We start from the raw sequence: 19,566 nt of genomic DNA, 5'->3' as shown, positions 1-19,566 counted from the left end.
CTTCCTTTCTGATGAGGAAGAACAATGCTTACCATCAGGCAAAGACACAGAAATCAAGGATTCTGTGTTCCAGCCCACCCAATGGGCTCAGGCCATGGAAGAGCTCAAAAAGAATTTTGAAAATCAAGTTAGAGAGGTAGAGGAAAAACTGGGAAGAGAAATGAGAGAGATGAAAGAAAAGCATGAAAAGCAGATCAGCTCCCTGCTAAAGGAGACCCAAAAAAATGTTGAAGAAATTAACACCTTGAAAACTAGCCTAACTCAATTGGCAAAAGAGGTTCAAAAAGCCAATGAGGAGAAGAATGCTTTCAAAAGCAGAATTAGCCAAATGGAAAAGGAGATTCAAAAGCTCACTGAAGAAAATAGTTCTTTCAAAACTAGAATGGCACAGATGGACGCTAAGGACTTTGTGAGAAAGCAAGATATCACAGAACATAGCAAGAAGATTCGAAAAATGGAAGATAATGTGAAATATCTCATTGGAAAAACAACTGACCTGGAAAATAGATTAAGGAGAGACAATGTAAAAATTTTGGGACTACCTGAAAACCATGATCAAAAGAAGAGCCTAGACATCATCTTCCATGAAATTATCAAGGAAAACTGCCCTGAGATTCTAGAACCAGAGGGCAAAATAAATATTCAAGGAATCCACAGAACACTGCATGAAAGAGATCCAAAAAGAGAAACTCCTAGGAACATTGTGGCCAAATTCCAGAATTCCCAGGTGAAAGAGAAAATAGTGCAAGCAGCTAGAAAGAAACAATTCAAGTATTGTGGAAATACAATCAGGATAGCACAAGATCTGGCACCCTCTACATTGAGGGATAGAAGGGAATGGAATAGGATATTCCAGAAGTCAAAGGAACTAGGACTAAAACCAAGAATCACCTACCCAGCAAAACTGAGTATAATACTTCAGGAGAAAAAATGGTCTTTCAATGAAATAGAGGACTCTCAAGCATTCTTGATGAAAAGACCAGAGCTGAAAAGAAAATCTGACTTTCAAACACAAGAATGAAGAGAACCATGAAAAGGTGAACAGCAAAGAGAAGTCATAAGGGACTTACTAAAGTTGAACTGTTTACATTCCTACATAGAAAGACAATATTTGTAACTCTTGAAACATTTCAGTATCTGGGTACTGGGTGGGAGTACACACAGACACATGCACACACGCACACATACATAGAGACAGAGTGCACAGAGTGAATTGAAGAGGATGGGATCATATCTTAAAAAAAAAAAAATGAAATCAAGCAGTGAGAGAGAAATATTGGGAGGAGAAAGGGAGAAGTTATATGGGGCAAATTATCTCTCATAAAAGAGGCAAGCAAAAGACTCATTAGTGGAGGGATAAAGAGGGGAGGCGAGAGAAAATCATGAGGTCTACTCTCATCACATTCCACTAAAGGAAAGAACAAAATGCACACTCATTTTTATAGGAAAACCTATCTCACAATACAGGAGAGTGGGGCACAAGGGCACAAGCAGGGTGGGGGGGAGGATAGAGGGGAAGGCATGGGGAGGAGAATGCAATCCGAGGTCGACACTCATGGGGAGGGAAAGGATCATAAGAGAATAGAAGTAATGGGGGACAGGATAGGATGGAGGGAAATATAGTTAGTCCTATACAACACAACTAGTATGGAAATCATTTGCAAAACTACACAGATTTGGCCTATACTGAATTGCTTGTCCTCCAAAGGGAAGGGGTGGAAAGGGAGGGAGCTAAAGAAGTTGGAACTCAAAGTGTTAGGATCAACTGTAATGTTCTCACCACTAGGAAATAATAAATACAGGTTAAGGGGTCAAGAAAGCTATCTGGCCCTATAAGACAAAAGAGAAGACGGAGACAAGGGCAGAGAGGGAGGATAGAAGAGAGAGCAGATTGGTTACAGGGGCAATTACAATGCTTGGGTTTGGGGGGGGGGAGGGGATAAAAGGGGAGAAAATTTGTAACCCAAAATTTTGTGAAAATAAATGTTAAAAGTTAAATAAAAAAAATAAAAGAGAAAAATACTGATGGCTATTGGGGAGTCAGTGAAGATCAGTATGCTCATGAATTATGGACATGTCTGTACAGTAATTCTGTAACAGGAACCTGACAAACAGGTAATTAAAGGGTCTGTTGTACAACCTATTAATCATTAGTCAGCAAGGGTTTATTATGCAGCACGACCTGAAAAGGACTACAGAAAATTTGAAGATAGAAAGCAACAGGTGTCAGACAAGTCAAATCACTACGACTACATTAGCTACTATCTCCTCTCAAACCCTGAAAGAAAGGGACAAATGGGGAGAGTAAGGAGAGGGAGCGAGGGAAAGAAAGGACAAAGAAAGAGCAAGAGAGCCAGAGGCAGACACTGGCTAGGCCACAGATATTATAAGGCATACAGCCCATTCTAGAGAGAATGATCTACTTCACCTAGTTCTGGAGAAAAGGAAACTTTGACATAAAGTTCAGAGACTTAGTTTAGAAAGACACTAAAACCAAACCAAACCAAAGCACCTCAATGTCTATGCACTGGTGTGGGTTAAGGAAGAGCATGGCCAGATCTCAGGACAAGGGTATGCAGCGGTATTCCCCGTAAATGAAGGGTGATCACGTGGAAAAAGGACTAGCCTTATGCTGTTATGTTGTTTAGTTTCAGAGAGCAGAACAAAAAGTAATATGCAAGGAAAATCTGGGTGCACGGAACTACTGTGACACTTAGTATCTTTGCTCACAGCTTTTTGCATGACATAAACGGATCAGAGAAAGGTGGTCCACAAACACCCGTTCCTGAAACAATAGCACCTCTCCTTCCAACCTTTCCTTAAATGTCATACAACAAATATCTATCCATAAACAATACCTACAGACCCAAACATTGGTAAGAGGCATGCTTTCAGAATGACGTTGGATTATCAATTAAAGTTAATGATGAAATTAAAAAAATATATTTTTAAAACCTTGAAACAGTACTGCCAGATTTTGGGGGTGGGAGATACAGAGAAAATCAAAATGCTTAACAGTTAAGAGAGGTCATCAGCAGTCTCAGAGGTGGGATGAGGTCACTTCCACAGAGCTGGAAAGCAGGCAAAGGTCTGTAAAAAGGATAATACCAAATGTGTAAAGACACCTGGCCTGAAAGTGTGCAGAAAACCAGAACTCTTCAGTAATGAAAGAAATCCATTCTCCCTTATCAAAAGGAATAGGATGCATGCCCTTCTGAGCAGGAAAGGGCATACAGAGAGAGGAGGCATAAACACTTAAGAGATACTCCACCTCAATCCTCCTTTTGGCTTTATCGTAGGCACGCTCTTCTTTAGTTCGATCATCATCTGAATCATACTCAGATTCAGAGCTAAATTCTTTACTTTGTTTTTTATCTACTGATGACTTCCCAGTATCTTTTTCATCTGAAACCTTGTCATCTTCATCAATACCATTACTTCCATCACTTTCTCCTTCATCTTCATCATCCTCACTCTCTTCGTCCTCCTCTTCCTCTTCTTCTTCCTCTTCCTCTTCTTCTTCAGGATTTTCTTTTACTTCAATATGCACAGTGTTTCTTTCTGTCAAGAAAATAATTTGGCCATTTAAAAAAAGTGATTTAAAAGTACTTAGTCCTTAGTTAAAAAGTAATTTCATTATCCAAAAATAAAATACATCCAGAACTAGTAAGACACACACACACTCTCTCTCTCTAAATGTTAGATGATATAGACAGAATATAGTGCCAAATTACAAGTTAGGAAACCTATATTACTTATCAATCTGAAAATGCGGGATTTAGACTAATGGGATAAAATGCAGTTAAGGTAAAGAACCAACTTACAAAGCTGGCATCTAACCACTCTTTTTCCTCCTGATCTCAGGGCAGAATCAAGGAGGGAGAGGAAAGAGAGGGCATATTCTTGAGCATACATCTAAATGCCCAATTCTGTTTTCCTAATTTGCCCAGTCTTTCACATCTCTGATTTCATCCTCAGTACCTCCATCTAGTACCACAGTATCTTACCAAAAAAAAAAAAAAATCCCCAATAAATCTGTTCCTTAATGGATTTTCATGCATTAGAGGGATTAGTTATGCTATGTTTAAGCACACAGGGCAAAACTTGGATCAATAGGCAAAAGCTGTAAAGAGTAAATTTAGGCTTTATTTAAGATAAATTTCCCAACAATTAGAGCTACTTATACAAACTATGTTCTGGAACACAGTGCATATATCCTCATTAAAGCTGTTCAAGGAAAGGACTGAAGAAGGAATTGTTTTGGTTAGAAGTCTGACAAGATGGCCAGAACGTTCCCTTTTTTCTTCTGAAATTCTGTGACGCTATGAACCCCAGCAGTCACAGGTTCCTTACCCCAGGCCACCATCAGTGAAGTGGCCTGGAGTTCTGAAAGTCTGTCCCTAGCAAGTGAGGCGACAGCTAAGAACCCATAATTGGCCCTGGACAAGTTAGCAGGGAAAGCATTATATATTCTACTGTAGAACAGGCTTAACAGGCTTTCGTGGCCTGGGCAAAGAACCAGCAGTTACACCCTTTATTATGTGATTTCTAGAGGAAAATGCTACCATGCTCAGAAGGTAGATGTTGCTAGCAAATAAGAGCAACAGCTTCAATCTGTGCTCCAACATAAAGCAGAACAGTGGCATTTTAGTAAGAAAAACGGTGGATTGTATTTTCAGTAAAGGACTTACTGCCAATAAACAGACATATATAGGCACACAAATGTACACATGCATACGTGCACATACACACAAATAAAAAAACATAGATTTATCTAAGCCTAGCAACATGCACTTTAAAATCCTACCTTTCTCTCTTTCCTCATCACTAGCCATTGCTTCCCAATCATCCAAGCCAGTATCTTCACTTTCTTCTTCCTCTTCTGTAAATTAAATATTTAATCAAATATGCAGAAACTTAATTACAAGATTTTTTAAACACAATTAAAATTTTGTTCAATATAAAATTAAAAAGAAGTGAAACATAAGCAACTCTGGAAAACACTTACAAAGCAAAAACTGTTTACAATTTACTTTTAATAAAAATCCCAAATATCCTCCCATTAAGATAGTCCATATTTTTGCACAGGCATTCCAAATTCAAAGTATAAACAACAATAATTAAATCTTAAAACTGGACAGTTAGGTGTTGCAGCAGATAAAGTGCTGGGCATAGAGTCAGGAAGAAATACCTTTGCTAAGTCAAATCCGGCATGACTCTTACTAGCTATGTTAGCCTAGGAAAGTCACTTAATCCTCTTTGCCTCAGTCACCTCACCTGGAAAATGAGCTGGACAAGAAAATGGTAAATCACTGCAGTATTTTTGCCAAGAAAACTCCAAATGAGGTAATGAAGAGTTGGACATGACCAATAAAAGACTAAGCAACAACAAAGAAATCTCAGCTATCAGAACTGTGGAACTCTGTGCCATCACAAACATCCACAAATTGACTATGTTTCAACGTAAGGGAATTATATGACTTAATGTGGACCTTCTTTTCAATTCCTGAACTCAAACAAAAAGACTGCATTATTAGGATTACAAATTTAGAACCAGAGTCCAAGCCCCTCACTTTCCTGTTAAGGAAGCTGAAACCTAGCAAAGACGTAAACTAACTTCCACAAAAATCACAAAAGAGACTAGAACTGGGATTTAAACCATAGTCCTCTTGACTCCAAATCCAGAGAACTGTCCCCAGTGATGCATTGCTAGGTCAATTAATCATGGCCTACTCTCAATAAAACTTAGTGAAAGATAAGCAGGATGCTTTTCAGCTGAGATATGGAAACGGATATGGATAAGGACAAGATATGGAACTGTGTGTTATTCATTATGAATCTTATGAATTTGGGCATTCCTTTTCCCTCTCTACTCAGATCAAAAATACATCTTGAGTATATGTAAGTTTGCAACAAGGCAAAATATTTCTACCAGCAAACTCTCAAAAATGTTATATGTTAAGTTACCCATTTTAAACATTTTTCCCATTTAGGGAACTGAATTAAAAATAGTAAGACTTTTGTAACTAAATTCTCTTCTGAAAAAGTTCAAAATTCCTTTTAAAAGCTTTTAAAAGTTAATTAATTTGGTTTCAAAACTATTTCCACAGCTTTTAAATTAGAATTTCATCTCTTCCAGTTATCCCCTAAGATTTTGGGCTTCCAAAAAAAAAAAATCAACAGATGAATCTGAATGCCTGCCATTAACCAGTGCAGTGAAAATGGGAGATGAAAGGTACACTGAAAAGCAGGAAAAAGGAAGAAGAGTGTATTCGCTAGGACTTTTACCATCAAACATACAAAGTCTACTTTTTTTTTTAAACAGGGATAGAACAAAGTTATGGAATGTCAATCCTCTTCAATCAAGAGTGAGATCCCTCCAGCTGTCTCTCACTGATGCTACTGACCTGGTTCCACAAGAGGCAGGGACTCTTCTTTTTCTGGAATAGCTTGTTCTGTAACTTCGACTGGAACACTCACTTCTATTGTTTCTAATGAAAATAAGAAATAAAATAAATATACTTACTGAAAAAGCTACCAAGGTACAAGGCATTTCGATCAATTCCTCTTACAACTGGAAAAATATGAGTCAAGTACAGAACTCTAATGACAAAACAATTCGGTATATTCCTACTCAAACATTTTCTTCTTGAAATACAGTCCATAAAAGTTTAGGTTAGAAAAGGGAAAAAAGGATGAGAATTTTACTTTTCATACTTTCAGTTTCTAATGATGCACAAGACAATTTCTTTTGGAATATCACAGTTAACTAGATCATACTAAAAAGAACAAAGTGCATTGGTTGGTGACAATGATGGAAAATTATCAAGAACTACAGAGTCCAAGCACTGCTTTTGTTTTTCTCTCTTTTTTTAAGGGAGTAAGGGTTTCATATCTGGAAGTCACAATGGAGGCCAAGAAATAGAAGGTAAACAAAACTAAGGACAGAAACTAGTCAGAATGCTAACCTTCTTTATTTTCTTGTTGTGGCTGTGGTTTTTTCCTCTTTTTATCTTCATATATTGGCCTCTTCTTTGGCAAAGAATCTTTAGATGGCACTTCAACACCTAAAGGGGTAAAAGACAAAAAAAATGAAGTAACAGCTTTTTGACATAGATAAAATATTTTTTCCCAGAATTTTCCAATCTTTCTCATTCTTTAGCATGTAACTGTACATGTTAACACTTCCTAATACACTGGGGGAGGGGAGATAGTATATCTTATGGCAACAATGAAAACACAAAGCAAAACAGAAATAAGGAACAAAGAAAGGGAAGGGGGGGGTAATTTTTTTTAAAAGATGTCAACTTATGACACAGAAGCCCCACCAAAAACCTGCTGATCCAGAATAGAAGTTGAGGTACTACCTTCACTGCCACTATTGAAACCTATGAAAAACATAACAGGCACCCCCCAAGCTTGGACAACCATTATCACCACAAACAAGCTCAAAATATTGACAAAGTAGAGAACGTAAACAAAGCTCAACTGAGAGTCCTGAGATTTGTCAAAACTAGATATTTACGACCAAGTCTAGATCTCCTGCACCATCTTAAAGCAATGATGTCTCAAAAAAAAAAATAAATAAAACAAGGAGAAGAAAGATACAATAAAAAAAAAAAGGAAGAAAGAAATCTTTACAAAAAGAGAAAAAAAGCCCATGGGAAAACAAACAAGATGGGTAAAATCTCCACAACAAAAGGACTACACCAAGAACTACACATCTACAAGAACTTGCAGAGCAGTTTAAAATCACAGTAAGAGACATGAAAGAAAACTTGGAAATAAGGCAAATTCTTTAGACAAGCATGAAAATTAACAGAGTGGAACATAATGGAAAATTTTAATGAAACAGTAGACTCCCAGGAGGAGAGTGGCTCAAGTAAATAAAATACTCAAAGTAAAGTAAAGGAAGAGTAAAATTAAAACTAGTAAGAATGGAAGATCTCAGATCCTTAGAAAAATAAAGTGTGGCACTGAGAGCCCAAGGAGGCAGTGATTTATCACTCAGGGAAAAAAACTCTAGGAAAACAAAAGAAAATTGTCCAATTTTTTTAAATAGAGGGAACAGGGTACAAATCAATAGTCTTCAGGTTCAGATGAAGAACACCAACTTTATTTAATTTTCCTCAAAAATGTAAGTGTCAAGTGACAAGGCTTCAATCAAAATAGACTCCTGTAAGAAGTCTGGAGGATGAAATTTATGTGTCTACAAACACTAATTCAAATAACCTAAGATTATTCAGTGAGGTTAAGAATTAAAGAAAATACAATTACATCTTCAAAAAAGCAAAGGAAAACAGCTCATAGCCCATTACTGTCCTGAAAATTTGGGGAAAGACTGTGAAGAAAAAACTAGGTGGAACCTCAGGCATGCTAATTGATCAAGTGTTAAGTAAAGGATAACTCAACATTAGCATGATGTTAGAACTTCACATGATCTAAGTAACTTTTATTATAAGGGTTATTAAAAATAACCAAAGACTTCCTCATTTTCAATCCTCTAAAGAGTAGAGCATTCTATGAATTACAGTCATATCGAACTACCAGAAGAATACTGGTGTTAAAAAGATGGGCCTAAAAACTGGAAATCAAGGTGATGCCCATCAATTGGGGAATGGTTGAACAAGTTGTGGTACATGGATGTAATGGAATACTATTGCACTACAAGAAATGATGAACTGGAAGACTTCAGAGAGGCCTGGAAGGACTTATATAAACTGAAGCTGAGTGAAAGGAGAAGAACCAGGAGAACTTTGTACACAGCAACAACCACAGTGTGAGAGGAATTTTTCTGGTAGACTTAGTCCTTCACAGCAATGCAAGGACCTAAAAAATTTCCAGTGGACTCTGGAGGCAAAACACTTTCCACATCCAGAGAAAGAACTATGGAATTGGATAGCAGAATGAAGCAGACCATTTTCTCTTTTGTGTTATGTTTTGTTTTCTCCCATTCATTTTAATTCTTCTATGCAACGTGACTAAGGTGAAGATGTATTTAACAGGAATGTATGTGTAGAACCTATGAGATTGCATGCCATCTCGGGGAGAGTGGGGAGGAAGGGGAAAAAGAGGGAGGGAGGAGGGGGAAAAAAATCTAAGGATGAAGTGATTATAGAAAACAGAAAACAAATAAAATAATTTAAAAAAATAAATTAGAAGACAGGCCTTTGGTTCAAGCTTGGTATCACTGAAAGAGCTTTGCAATTTCTTAAAAGCAACTCACTCTTCTTTTTCAATTCGGAGCTCAATAATTCCATTTGGAGCGTTTCCTCAAGATTTTTATGTTCACAAACTGAGATAAGGAATTTATGGGAGATTTTATGTGGAAAGACAGTGAACGAAAGGTCTCTAAGTTTCTGCTTAGGGGTAATGTAGTTTGAATACAGTCAATATAACTATCACATCTGAGCCAACTTCTGATTTTAAATCTGGCTGACAAAATGAACCTCCTTAATTGCTTGGAGATCAAGGCATTTTCCAGGATGTGCATCAAGGAATGATATACTGATAAAGGACCATCCTAATTAGGTTCTTCTAAGTCTTTATCTGGTTGGAACCACTGATGCTAGAAGGATTACTTCTACTAGGGCTTCACAGCGTTGGGTGTATGTAGTGCTCAGAAGGACTAGTACCTCTGGTGTGAGGGCTAGCTAAGCCCTTTTCAGGGTTGTGTATCCACCTTTGGTGTCTATCTGGTTCACTCTTATCTGTGGCTCCAAGAAACTGTAGCATGCAGTGACCAACATCCCTGTTAATCATCTTGGCAGATGGGCTAAACCAGGTTGAGGGTAACTGACGGGACTCCAAAGTGAGTCAGGAGGATGTAAAGACTTCTCCAGGCATAATGAGTGGATGAAAACAATTTGTTCCAATGGCCAAGAAGCAGCTAAAGTAGGTGCCTTGAGTACAAGATGCAGCACAACAACAGCATAACTTTAGGCATATCTTCCTTCTCCCCTGGTATATTCGACTTCTCCCTGATATGCTGTTCCCATGATTGGAATCCAGCCCTTCAATGAACTACAAGGTTGAACTATCAGTTTGGTCTTTCTTCATCTATTGGGTTTCTCCAGTTTAGACAATGACTTTTTAATGACTATGGATATCATCTGGAAAGCTCTACAAAGTACTGAAGCTTGATACAATGTGAATGATGTCATATACAAACAGGAACATCTAGAGAACAACTGCACAAATAGGGTGACCTTTTTCTGACATATGTCTGCCATAGACTCCTGCACGAGTCTGAGAAACACTTTTGGTGATTACATGTCTTCATTTTATGTATCTTATCACAGTAAAGATATATCTTTCAAGGAATCTTATGCTCCTTTGACACAGTCACAAACAACACTGTTGTTAGAGAGTTTTCAAAGCACGGTTTTGCTCTACTCAATTAGGTTTGGTTTGGTTTTGTTTTTAAAGTCAGCAAAAAATAAGACAGTGGAATCTTACATACTCTACAACTTTCATTCTATTATGTAATATCCCTTATGAAAGCTGGTCTGTTAACTCCCAATAAGCTCATCAAAGAAGCAATCAGTGAGAAAATTTTTTGGATACAAACAGGAATGAAGATGTGTATCAATCAGTAGTTACTGATATTCTTTTAGTCATCTTTTTTGGCAATAAGGTCTAAGATTTTTTCCTTCATGCTTGTGATATTTTCCCTTCCTTCAGACACCTTGAGAATCAATCCTTTAAAGTGGGTTCACCCCCACACAGACGACATCTGTATAAATATGACCTATATTCTTACTCAAGATCCAATGCTTTTTTCCAAGGTATCCACTGTATTCAGAATGGTTTCACTCAAAACTCTCTTAAAACTTGTATTTCCTTTGTACTGTTCCTTGCTATTTCATGAAGAGATACTGTTCCTAATCTTTTACCAGGCTACAAAAGATTTTTAAAATGAGTTTACATTCTAATCCTGCCTTTGGAAGTCATGTGTCCCACCAGCAAACATATCAAGTGCTTCCTGACTAAGGTCTTTCTGAGTTTCTTGTAAGTCTTCATTCAAAAGTAATTTGTCAACATTTAACAAACTTCTTCATGAAACTTATAATTGGCATCCATGTCCTTTTTTCCATTTCTCATTTTTTTGGGACAATAAAAAACTTGGTAATAAAGGACAGGTTGAAACTCTGTTCATGGTATACTGTGCTTTTCTCATATTTATTCTTTTTTTCTCTTTGTTTTGTTTCATTATCTTCATTCTAAAACAAATTAGAAGTATGAATATAAAGACAACTGACCCAGAAATGGTTTACTATCAGTAATGAGGCATTTCTTATTAAACTATAATCAGAAGAATTTCTTGTGATAGTATTTGGCACTCATATCTAGTACCCCCTTATCTTTCAGTAGATGATATTCATTAAGTCTACTTGTTGGGTTTCTGTAATCTCTGACTCTTTGGCCTCCATATTTTCCAATACTTTCCACTGTTCTCACTGAGAATCAAAGTAGACATCAATTTAATTTGGATCCTGAGTTCCTCATATGATCTCTTTAACTCTTCATCTTCTGCTGCAGATGTTAACATACAGGCTTGCAATTATTTTGAAGATGAAGATATTTTTACAAATATCTTTCCATAAGCACCAGATAACTAAATATCACGAAGCGGTATTTCTTCTTGCCTTTGTATACACTGTTGCATTTCTAAAAACAATTTCTGTCTTCTTTTTATGGGAAGAATATCAAGATGGATATAATTCAAGTACTCCACTGATAGGCCTATTCATCAGTTATTGGAGAGATATATTTAGTCAGGAAATACTTGCTGTACTTGCCAGTGGGAGACATGACCTCCAAGGACATGATTAGAATGCAAATGCATTTTAAAAACCCCTAAGGAACCTGATAAAACATTAGAAGCAATATCACTTCACGAAATACCAAGGAGCAGTGCAAAGGAAATACAAGTTTTAAGAAAGCTTCGAGTGAGAGAGGAGAAAGGGAGAGAAGTGAGGAAAGGGGGAAAGAGAAAGAGGGGAACAAAGAAACAGAAGAGCAGTTTTGACAGAAAGAACACAGAAAGCCTGGAGGGCAGTATGTTCAATGAGTGTAGAAAGGCAGGCTATAGAGAACCAGTAACCATTTCTTTAAATAGTAAAGAAAATCCTGGCGAAAAGAATACAGCAATAGATAAAAAGAGTAACTCATTAAAATGAAGTTTAATTTCTACAGGAATGCAAGGAATATTAAGAAAATAATTAGTATAATATTAAGTGTATTCAACATCATCTTAAAAGATTCAAAATACTTAATTAGAAAACTACAAATCAAAACTGACAAAAATGATGAAAGAAGGAAAAAAATTAAAAGTCCATGGGGACTTTGGGAAGAAAAGGATTCATTGCTGGTCAGGTTATAACTGATCAAGTCACTTTAGTCCAATCAACATTTATATATAATCACTAATAGTTTCTAAATTAAGACAACTATCAACCAAAACAAAGTTCAGATCAGATATGGTAGAGGTATATACCCACACTTTCTTTGTTAACAAAAAAACACCCCTAAAATGTAAAGCTCCATGACCATCACTTGTTATCACAACTTTACAGTGCTTTATTTAACTGATTTCAGGGGTGATGCAATATTGGGGATGCAGTTGGGGGGGAGGGTCTGGATGTGTACTGAAACAAACCTGATTTCAGAGTTCAAAGCTCATTATAAAACACAGAAAGATCTTAAAATGGAGTGATGTGTTGCTATACTTCAAATGATTTCTACCTGGTGAGTACACAACTTGATCCATGGGCATTCGTGGGGAGCAGAATAAATCTTCGAGATGCAATGTAAAATACTACCAATGATGAAAGTTCATGAACAGGGACATGTCAAAATCTAGACAGATTTATCTGATTCTGTATCATCCATTTCATCATTTACTTAGTATTATCACAAGCAAACACTAAAAATTATTAATTTTTTAAAAAAACCCTTAAAACGGTTATTTTTTTTCAAAAAAACATAAAGGGCAGAAACTGCCTTGATTATTAAAATAATTTGAAAAGTTAATATTCTAAATGCAGCAGAAGGCTGACCTTATACAAGGGGACATTTGTTATCCCCAATTGTAACTGTATGTATGTGTCACTGGGCCAAATCATCCTCTCAATGCCTTAGGCAATTTTTTAAGTGGTTCCCTATGTGGTCCACTTGTATCAGGGAAAGACATTTTTTACACTGGGAATTCTTTATACCAATGCAATCAAAGGTACATATTCCCCATCTGCAAATAAACCCAAATTAATCAAACCACTCTTGCATGCAAATCATAAAGACTTTTTATATCACTATACTATAAAAGTAATTAAATTTCTATTAATTTTATAGTCCAGAAGGGAAAGAATATTGTATAATAAAAACTGAAAATCTGATGACCACAGTTTATTAGAATCATTGCTCTAAAGGCAGAAGTGATCTCAAGTGCTACTATACCAACCGCTACATTTTACAATCAAAATAATATACGTTGTGTTTATACGGTACACTTAAACATTCACATTACTTTTAAATTTCATTTTTGGGACTTTGTTATTGCTGGTCCTCCACTCACAAAGAGAAAGACAACTTCTGGGAGGTGATGCTACGATATGCAAGTGAATTTGATTTAAGTGAGGCAGGACTATGCAAAGTCACCAGCCTCACTTTTTCTCCTCCAAAGCCATCTGGGACAGTGGCAAGATATAACTGAGGATGACTGGAAATGGTCCTGGCATGGAGTGGAAGATACTAGCTATTTTAACAGATCTCAGTTTGATTGAGGTAATGCCTGCTCAGTGATTAAGGTTAGGTATGAAATGAGGCAGAGAATGGCCTCTTCACCTAGTCAGAAAAAAAAAATCAATGTGAGAGGGAAAGACCCTCAGGGTTTTCTGACCAAACCAGAAATAATGGCCATCTACACTCATTCTGAGCCAATCAGGCCAAATAATGATTAAGTGTGACCTACTGTTGGCCAATCAATAAGAGCCAGAGTGATTTTGGTAGATGGTGGGTTTTTTAAGAAAAATATATAGTATATTTGAACGTGTAGATTACTTTTAAACTTTATTTTTTAAACTTTATTTGATTAGAACTCAGGGAAAGGAGATCCAAAGAAGCTGCGAGACAGGCCTCTGGTCACCGAGCTGGTATCAAACACGGAGTCTGAACTTAAGACTTTCTGACTCAGGAGACCTGGAGACCACAGACATGTGGCCCTCTAGGGCCCCAAGGGCCCTCTGACTGAATCCAAGCACCCTGAACGATTTACTGCCTCTCTGACCCAGTAAAATTCACTCCTGAGCTACAACTTCCTTCTTCATTTCAGACAACTCGAAATAAGAAAGTCTATAATTCTTACTTGTATTTTTCACAGAAGAAAATCTATAGGAAAGAAATTGTGTATACTTCTCACTTTCGACTAAAATCAATTTCACAATTTTTCTCATCCTGAAGCATTTGCAACCATTAAAAGTGAAAAACAAATAGGCAGAGAAAATGAGGCATAGTTGAGAAAGACTAAACTATGTAAGACACCAAGTAGAAAAAAGGGTAAGTTCAGTAACGTCTATTAATAATAGTATTTTTTTTTCATTTCTCCTCTGCTTTGCAACACAGATCAGTATACTCATTCTCCTTGAAGTCCAGAATAGTTCCTATGGTTCCGAAAGAAATAAGGCTAACTAATCCTGTCCTGTAGCCCAAAGTCATCCAGTCACCACGTCTCTGCTTCCACATTTACCATCACACCCCCTTTTTAAGATCCACAACAGTCTTCTTAGCCCTAATATTTTTAGCCCTAAGATCAAATAAACCACAATAAATTCCATGACTGCACTATTATGCTATCACATGAATAATTAAGAAATTATTATTAAGAAATTTTGTAATTTTTAAAAGCACTTTCTTGTGATGAGTATCTTCTGGAATGAGTATAGACAGCAGGGCACAATCGAAAATCAACACTGGACTTGAAGTCACTATGATATGGGTTAGTGACTTAAACTCTCTGGGCCTTAGTGTCCTCATTTGTAAAAAGGAAGAATTTGGGCTGGATAGGCCTCAAAGGCCTCTTCCAGATGGAGTCTATTTAAACAAGATCAAGTTGATAAGTAGCAAAGGGAAAGTTTACACATTATCTAGTTTCCTAAATCTAAAAATATCATAGTTTCCAATATAGAACTCTATGAACTTGGTCTAGACCCTGCTAAATTACAGAAAACTGTCACACAAAACACTGGAAGACAAAGTGGGAAAAATAAGACCCCATGATTCTTCCTTGGTTGGCATGTAGTTGTGATAGTGACTCATGTCTTGACCAGGGTCACTGCTGCTGCAAGGCTCCTTGCCCCATCACTGTCTAATCTTTGCAGAGAGAACTAAGTTTCCCCACTTTCGTGTTTTCTGATACTGATATAGGCAAACATCCACCATATGTCTGAAGGCAGGCTGAGGTCTGGAGGCAAGATAAATTGTTTGTCATATGTAGCCCTAGTATGAGCACATCTAAGCTACAGAAATAAAACAGATAAAAATGAGCAGCTCAAGGCTTAAATGTCAAGTCATTGGCTTAATTCAAATCCATCATTTGTAATGATTCTGACAGACTATCCTACAGAAAGGAACTCTGAATTATACATGGGATCTATAAATAAGCTCTACCATAATCTAGATAATGCATGTGTCTTAATTAATTTCTACTCAAGCTTATGCCTTTGAGAGGAAAACAGAAACAACATGACATATCAATATATTTGAACATAATGAAAGATAAAAATAAAGATTTTTTTTTTTAAATCACAGAAGCAAACTACTAAACTTCCCTTGTTATCTATTATTATCAATAGGCTTCTAGTCAGTAACTAGGAAGGCAACAGTAAAAGAGTATGATAATGAAAATTTTGAATGACAAATGTAATTAAATAAGTCAAAAGATTTTTGTATATTCATAGTTGTCAGTGACAAGGATCTTGCTTTCAAATTTTGAATGCACTTTTCTCACCTAAAGAAAGCAAACTGATGGGTCTAGTTAGACAGTAAACGATAGTAATGTCAAATCTGACCTATGAACAGGAAAGCAAGAAAAAAAAGCTGTCAATTCAAAAGTTACCTTCTTTGAAGATAAATTTAACAATTCTTCTTAGAAATTCAACTTTAAAAATGGCAACAGTGAAAACAAATTCTGAAGCTTTCTGTGACCCCTCTTCCCTTCAATGACCCTTAATGATATAATGATATAATAACTGATATAATGATCCTGGTGCACTTGCACATTAAACATAAATCAAATAATCTTCTACTTCATACTACATCAATTGCACAAAGATTTGTTTGGTACAGCATTAAGATCACTCTATTTTTAGTGTAGGCTAGTGGCTCTCCTTCTAGGCGTCAGTGTCTTCATCTGCATTGAAATGCACCTCAACCCCCATTCTCATTAGTGTAAGCCATGCTAACTCTTTAAAGCCCAAGTAAAACAGACACTTCACTCCATGGTGAAACTTTGCCTGCTTTCCACATGTCTTGGTAGAAGACTTTTCCCCTGCCACGTACAGCACACTGTTTGGTAATTCTACATCTACATCTGCTACGATGTCGTTCTGTGCAATACAGGTTTCTAGGTGTTGTATCCCTTACAAAATATTAAGCACCATCTCAGATAAATGCGATATCATGCCTGGAAATTAACAACAGTCTGAACACTACAGGCATTTAATAAATGCTGAAATAAAAAAAATTCTCTAGCTGTGGCATTTTAGTTTATTTTGCCTTCCAAAAGTAACCTTGTAAGCTCCTTCAAGACAGCAATTGCATTCTGTTCCACCATTTGCTCCACAGCAAAGAACAGCATAGTGCAAAGATATATTCTTAATGAAACACTTAGTAAATGAATAGAATAGGAACTCAAGGAGAAATCTAAAATTTTGTTTTGCTTTCAATCAATTCAGTTTCATGATATTTTAACTTTTGACATCTAATCATTTTCTGGATAATCTGGAAAAGAAGTGCCAGACAAAGGAATAACATGTCATCACTTTTTTAGTGTTTGGAATTTTTCAAAGTGCTTTCAGGAGCATTATTCTTTCAAACCCCAGACCACACCTAAGCAGCACCTTCACAAAACTCATCAACTGAGTGCGATGTATGTTTTGACTTACCCTGAGCTTGGAGAACTTTAAGAGTAGCCTCAGCTCTGGCTTTGGCTTCTCTCTGGGATTTCGTTAAAAGTTTGCCTTCCTTTTTCAAGCGTTCTTTTCTTTCTTTTTCTTTTTGCTTCCTTCTTTCTCTCTTTTCTTGCTCTAATCGTTCCTACAACAAATGATGCAAGAGAAGTTTTGATAGTAAAAAAATAAAAATAAAATAATCCTAGTCTAACATCAGAATCCTGGGTGCTTCCAACCTGGCTAACAATGATTATGAGAGTTAAAGTTAGCTCAACAAGAGATCCTGCTTTCTCACTGGCAAAATGATGGGAATTGGATTAGATCATCTCTAAATGTCCTATGAAAGCAGAGATAAATCATAATCAGAATACAGAGGTGTAAACCAGAAAGAGTTTAAACTCACCGTGGCAGAGCTAACCCAATCCTCTCACTCTACAGATGAGCAAACAAAAGATCCAAAAGGCAAAGATACTACATAAGATCACCATCAGCGCTGTTCAACTTCTATGACTAGAATTTTATAGAAACCTTTTAAAGTCTGAAAATAGCTTTTCACACATCTCATCCGAGTCTTACAACCAACATGCTAAGTCCTAAAGGCACCATTATTTCCACAAAATAGATGGTAAGAGAGATACAGAGAGGTTATACAGTGTGTGTGTGTGTGTGTGTGTGTGTGTGTGTGTGTGTGTGTGTGTGCGTGTGAGTGTGAATCATGACAAGGATGTAGAAAGGGAATTCGATTTTCCTAAAGGAAAGTCCTGCTTTCTATCCAGTGTACCACAGAGTGCTACAGGTTGTAAAGAGTCAGGGTTAAACCCATTTTCTGACTGCAAATCCAGTGTGCTTTTTCTCACAGGATTGACCTAGTAACATGTGAAAACATTCTGTACTAAACTATTTTAAATAGCAAATATGAATATTCATAAGCAAAGATTTTAAAATGTGAGAAAACTATGAAATGGCAACCATTTGCTTTAATATAAACAATTACGTTAACTTCCACAGAAGGGAGACATTTCTTGATTGTTATCAGGCACGAAGTTTTTTTAAATCATTAAGTCAAGTATGCAAAATCAATCAGGTCACAGAATTTTTAAAAAGAGAGAGAGAGAGAGAGAGAGAGAGAGAAAGAGAGTGTGTGTTTGTGTAAGAAAAATGGGTATTACAAAACCACACAAAAAACCAAATTAACTTGATGAAGACTTAAAGAAATAAGACCTGACTGCCTACACACCTCTTCCTTCCGCTTGGCTTCTAACTCTTCAAGTCGTCGGATGCGTTCCTCCTCTTCTCTCTTCTGTCTTTCCTCTTCTTCTTTAAGCTTAGCAAGGGCTTCCTGCATAGCTTTAACAGTGGCTTTGCTAGGACCTTTTTTCTTCTCTTTCTCCTCCTTTTCCCCTTTCTTTTTTTTCTTATCTTTCTTCTTTTTGTCACTTTCATTATCATCTGCTAATAAAAAAGAAGAAAAGGAGTTAATTCCAACAGCAACTCTAAACATAAATTCTAAAGGCCTTTCTTGTTTACTGGTGAAAATAAAATTAGCTGTCTTCAAGTATGTAAGTTTAAAGCATATATTTATTGTCTTATTTATGTACTATCTGGCCAAAGTGACAAAAATAATCATACCTTTAAAGTCAACAATTCTACTGTTGAAAATAAAGCTCTGAATATTTTATTTTTAAAGCTATCTGTTCAATATTTTTTCAAAGCAGCTTATTTTGTAAATGCCAAAAAACAAACCAAAAAAATACTCAGGAGAACTCTAAATGAGCAAAAATAGAATGATTAAATTGTGGTACATTAATATAATGAAATATAATCAAATTAAGACTGAGAAGCATATGGCATATAAAAAATCAAAGATCTTTTTTAAAATAATACAAAGTAAAAAAAGCAGAAATAAAAAAACAAGAGCACACACCAACAACAATCATAAAAAGGAAAAGTTAATTAGAAAAGAACCAATGTACAAAGAATGCTAATGGAGATTTAGGATGAGTGAATAAAATGTTATGATATTTTGTGCACTAATACTGACTTAAATAAATTGCTATTAAGTCAAATTTATGGTTTTAATATTAAAGATATAAACATAATTTATAATACCCAGTTTTTAAGGGTTTTAATGTCACTAAGAATATAAAAATAACTTACACTTAATGGCCATAAAATTTTTTGGACTTTTAAAACTTAAAAACTCTGAGTTCCAAGTACTATCCATAGATAAAATATGAGAGAGAGAGAGAGAGAGAGAGAAAGAGAGAGACACAGTGTGTGTGTGTGTTGGGGGCAGGGCCCACAAGGGAGGGAAGAACCTCTGATACTAACAAATTCTGAAAAAAAGGAAAATAAAAAGAACCTCTGATACTAACAAATTCTGGAAAAAAGGAAAATA

The 19,566-nt window shown here is 36.2% G+C and overlaps 1 protein-coding gene across 4 annotated transcripts in view; it reads right to left on the bottom strand.

The window, feature by feature from the left end:
- Positions 1–19,566, bottom strand: part of EIF5B (eukaryotic translation initiation factor 5B) — a 73,762-nt gene that overhangs the window by 21,093 nt on the left and 33,103 nt on the right. For 2 of the 4 annotated variants that reach the window (XM_072616819.1, XM_072616821.1), the window contains exons 5-10: positions 18,406–18,620; positions 17,163–17,313; positions 6,969–7,067; positions 6,408–6,491; positions 4,808–4,882; positions 3,272–3,561 (exon numbers count right to left, since the gene is read on the bottom strand). In XM_072616819.1, coding sequence (XP_072472920.1) covers positions 3,272–3,561; positions 4,808–4,882; positions 6,408–6,491; positions 6,969–7,067; positions 17,163–17,313; positions 18,406–18,620 — 914 coding nt within the window. The remainder of the gene's footprint in view (positions 1–3,271; positions 3,562–4,807; positions 4,883–6,407; positions 6,492–6,968; positions 7,068–17,162; positions 17,314–18,405; positions 18,621–19,566) is intronic. The other 2 variants (XM_072616820.1, XM_072616818.1) reach the window with 1 other exon arrangement.

The sequence above is a fragment of the Notamacropus eugenii genome, chromosome 5, assembly GCF_028372415.1.
Source record: "Notamacropus eugenii isolate mMacEug1 chromosome 5, mMacEug1.pri_v2, whole genome shotgun sequence".
NCBI lineage: Eukaryota > Metazoa > Chordata > Mammalia > Diprotodontia > Macropodidae > Notamacropus > Notamacropus eugenii.
This window is presented reverse-complemented; position numbering and strand designations above follow the sequence as displayed.